This window comes from Penaeus vannamei, chromosome 19 (genome assembly GCF_042767895.1).
Source record: "Penaeus vannamei isolate JL-2024 chromosome 19, ASM4276789v1, whole genome shotgun sequence".
In the NCBI taxonomy this organism is placed as follows: Eukaryota; Metazoa; Arthropoda; class Malacostraca; order Decapoda; family Penaeidae; genus Penaeus; species Penaeus vannamei.
In genome coordinates, this window is record NC_091567.1 from 23141132 (window position 1) to 23146131 (window position 5000).

Below are 5000 nucleotides of genomic sequence, written 5' to 3' on the forward strand. Positions count from 1 at the left end.
TTATTGTTATTAGTATAATGATTACTATCCTTATATTATTTCTATTATCATCATAGTTATATCTATTATAATTTATATAATTGTAATTGGTTAGTATAATGCTCATAGTTGTTATTATCATCATCATTACTATTATGATCAACATTATCTTCATTGATCATTATTATCAAGATTATCATCATCATCATTAATATCATTACCTTCATTATCATAATTATGACCTATGACCTCCACCTCGCCCACAGAAGCGCGGACGGACTGGAGGCGTGGAGAGACGAGGCGAGGCAGATGCAGCAACATCATACTCTGCATCCTGGTTAGTATAATGCTCATAGTTGTTATTATTGTTCACTTCAGCATTAGTTATGCTGTAGATTTTATTTTTTATTTTTTTTCTATTTATTTATTATATTTTTTAATGCGGACTTGTTGTTCGGATTTTTACTTTTATTGTGTTGTTATTTTTGGTTGGTTGGCGTATGTGAGGAATGAGGGGAAATATTTCTTATATGTGTGTATTTAGTGGCTTTATAATATTTTATAATTTTAGTATCATTCATAAACACATCAATTCCACATTAACCTGCTCCCTATGAACCTGGGTTTCTTGTTGCATTTTTTCTTCCTTATACTTTAGGGGAATCCATGATTACTTTCCGTAGTTTGTGATTATCGCAGTATTTTCCAATCAACGTCAAGAAATTTGTTAAATCTCCTGGTAATTCTTGGTTACTTCGGGTAACGCCTCATTCCTTACGGGAAGATTATGGCCTATTCTGAAGGTAACATATGAGCAGCCTGTGTGCAATTTAGCTGTTGTGCCGGACTTGTGTTGTGCGCACTCACTTACCTGACTCTCTTTACCCGCTATGTTGACTATCATTGTAGTCTCACCCTGTCCCGACTGACAAAAACTCTCCCTGTGGATCCAGTGAGTGAAGAATTTTTATATCAAATAAGATTATTCATACATTTCCATAACTGTCGTTTGTTTGGCAATGCTTTCAGTTGTTTTGCTTTGTTTTGAACCTTATTCTAAACTCGCACTTTTGTGCTTCGATCTAACCTTAATCTCACTGCTTTTCCCAGCGTGACCTGTACTCTTTTTACCGTTGCAATTGCAGATTCGTTCCTCCCTGCTGTGTGCACGGCGCCCTTTGCAGTGGATGGTACCATGTTGACTCCCCGGGCGCGCTCCAAGGTACAGTGCGCCTCATGTGTCAGATACATCACACGGTGCAAAGCTTACCGCGATACGAGTCAATTTAAAAACGTTCATCTTCTTTAAACGTTGCATGCTAGAGGAGAACGTATCGTGCCACAGTACGTTGTTTAGTTACACTCCGTGATTAACATGCACTTTATGGCGATGGTATGGCATTTGATAAACGTTCTTAATAAGACCGTAATGCACGATATAATCAAGATACATTATACAGTTAAGGAAGCTCATATGGCTGCAAATTGTGGCCGCAGATATAAACAACATCTGGCACGGAATGGAAATGCGCAAAACGCTGAAGGATGGTTTCCGGTGCAGAGCACGCCAGGTTTAATTGCTTGCCTAGTAGACGTTAATGAAAGAGGGACATTACCTATGTGTGTGTGTGTGTATGTGTGTGCCTGAGTGTGTGTAGAAATATATCATATAGATAGATAAATAGATACACATATATGTATACATATATACATAAATACACATACACACATGCATCTCTCTCTCTCTCTCTCTCTCTCTCTCTCTCTCTCTCTCTCTCTCTCTCTCTCTCTCTCTCTATATATATATATATATATATATATATATACATATATATATATATATATATATATATATATATATATATATATATATATATATATATATATATATATATATATATATATATATATATGCACACACATGCACAGTAATATGTATATACATACATACATATATATATATATATATATATATATATATATATATATATATATATATATATATATATATATATATATATATATATATATATATGTATATATATATACCCACACACCTACATTTGTGTGCAACCATAAGGAGGAAGCCCTCCGTCTGTTCCGTCCATCTGACAGTGTTTTCTTCCGTGCAGATCCGAGCGCGCGGAGACCAGCGCTCTTCCGCCAGCCCTACGTACGTATATGAATGAAATGAATGAATGAATGCGAAGGAAGTGTGAGGGAAATATCGATGATAAACTAAAAGGAGAATGTATATAAAAATATGAAACATGAATACTTCAATATTAACCATCATATCAATTCTTGAAGCCGTAATGCAACATTATGTCAGGAATTTTGAAATTCATCGACAGGCTTATTCAAGCTTTTCTGGAGTGTTTGACATTCACGTAATATAAATCAAGATGACGTATTTGATTTTATTACTCTTTTATGGCGATTAAAAGTGGTTGATTATTAAAGTCAATATCATCAAAGTTTCGTTATGTGTCATGTACATTGGCTGATATGAAAAAATGATATGGCTCTTTTTATGACAATTTTCAATAGCTCCACTGACCCAGCTATATTTTGATGTCAGTTTTATAATCATGCTATGGTGTATGGTAATGACTTTATGTCGAGGGAAAGACTAATAGTAATAACAATGCAAACATAATGGGGAAAATGATTATAGCAACAGTAGTAGCAGTAGTAATGATGTTAATAACAATAATGATAATGATGATAATAGTAATAACAACAGTGATAATAATAGTAGTAATGATAATAGTTATAATGATAGTAATAATAAACGAAATGATGATAATAATAACAATGCCAATAACGATAATGATAAAAAATAATTATGATAAAGAAAATGAAAATGATGATAATAATAACAAGAATAATTGTAAGAATACCAATTTTGATAATGATAACAAGGAAAATGATAGTAATAATGATGATGATAATAGTAGTAGCAGTAATAGAACTGAAAATCATGATAATGGTGATAATAAAAATGATAACATCGAACAGAAAGATAATGATAATAATCATATAATGATAAAATAATGATCATAATATAATGATTGTAGGTATGATAATGGTACTTGTAATAGTAGCACTAATATAATAATGTTATGATTATAATGATAATTATCATTATTACCGCCATTTTTATCATAATCATCATCATCATTACTAACGTTATTATTATCATTATTACTATTGTTATTATCATTGTTATTATCATTATTACTATTGCTATTTCCATTGTTATTATTATGATTACTATTATTATTATTATTATTATTATTATTATTTTTATAATTGATAACAACAACAACAAAGACAATAAAAATAATAATGATCATATCAATGATAATAGTGATAATGAAAATAATGCAGATGGCAATAGTTACAATAATGGTAATTTTGGTAATCACAATAAAGATGATAATGATAATCATAACAATTGTAATAATAATGATAATTTTGATGACACTGATGCTTACTGAAAATAAGGATGGTGATGATGTGATGCTCCTACTGCTGATAATATTAATAGTGATGATAATTATAATAGTAATGATAATTATAATAGTGATGATAATGATACTTATGATAACAACAATGATGGTAATGATAATAATAGTGATAGTAATAATGTTAATTATAAGAGCAATATCAACATAAAGAAATATGAACATCAATGATAATGATAATGGCAATAATCATTACTATAATATTGATGATAACGAAAATGATAATGATAAATATAATTATGATAATGCTAGCGTCAAAAACAACAACAATAATGATGTTGATGATTATAGGAATAATGATACTAGAAATGATAGTAATAACTATGATAACAGTGATAATATGATAATGCAAATAACAATAATAACAATAGTGATAATAAAAACTATGGTTAAAATAAGAATGACAATGATGATCATTATGATATTGGTGCTTAATGATAATGAAGACTACGACGACGACGATGATGATGATATTAATGGTAAGAGTGTTGATTATGATAATCATAATAATAGTAATGGTGATGATATTAATGCTGTCAGCAACAATAACAATAACAATAATAATGTTATACTGATACTAATGATAGTAACAGTAATATCAATAATGATGATAATGATAACAACAATAACAATAATTACAATGATAATAGTAGTATTAATAATAATGATATTGATAATAACAATAATATTAATAATTATAATAATAACAATTATGATGATAATGATAATGATAGCTTTAGTAATAATACTGATACTAAAAACGATAATAAAGATGATAATAACAACAGCAACAATTATAATTATGAGAAATATAATAATGATAATTATAATGCTAACAATCCTTAATAATGATAATAACTGTAATAATGATGTAATGGTAATGATAATAACAATGATAATGGTAATTATGACGATGATAATAATAATGATAATGATGATAATAATGATAATAACAATAAAAATAATGGTAGTGATAATAGTATTAATACTGAAAATAATGATAATAATAAATAGTTATAATAATAAACAGAAATAATAAGAATATAATAATAATAATGATAAGGATTAAAATAATACTGATAATGATAATAATAATAAAAATGATGATAATAATTGCGATAACAATAATCATAACGATAATAATGATAATCAAAATTAGAACATTGATGATAATGATATGAATTATAGTAATGGTAGTAATAATGATAATATTGATAACAATGATAATGAAAGTAATAGTTATAATAACCGTAATAATGATAATGATAATGATGACAATAATGATGATAATAGAATAATGATAATAGTAAATATAGTAATAATTATGATAATAATGATAATAGTAATGATGATAATAATGATAATGATGATAACAGCAATGATAATAACAATAACAATCATAGCAATAATGATAAAGATAATGATGATAACAGCAAAGAATGTTGAAAAAGCCAATACCAACGATACCCGTAAGTGTCTGCAGCAGAAGCT

General features: G+C 28.1%; 1 protein-coding gene across 2 annotated transcripts in view; it reads left to right on the top strand.

Annotated features, from left to right (window-relative positions):
* The window catches only part of LOC138865045 (uncharacterized), an 88493-nt gene that overhangs the window by 82066 nt on the left and 1427 nt on the right, over positions 1-5000 (top strand). For both annotated transcript variants that reach the window (XM_070134104.1, XM_070134105.1), the window contains exons 7-9: positions 246-316; positions 1125-1201; positions 2112-2152. In XM_070134104.1, coding sequence (XP_069990205.1) covers positions 246-316; positions 1125-1201; positions 2112-2152 — 189 coding nt within the window. The remainder of the gene's footprint in view (positions 1-245; positions 317-1124; positions 1202-2111; positions 2153-5000) is intronic.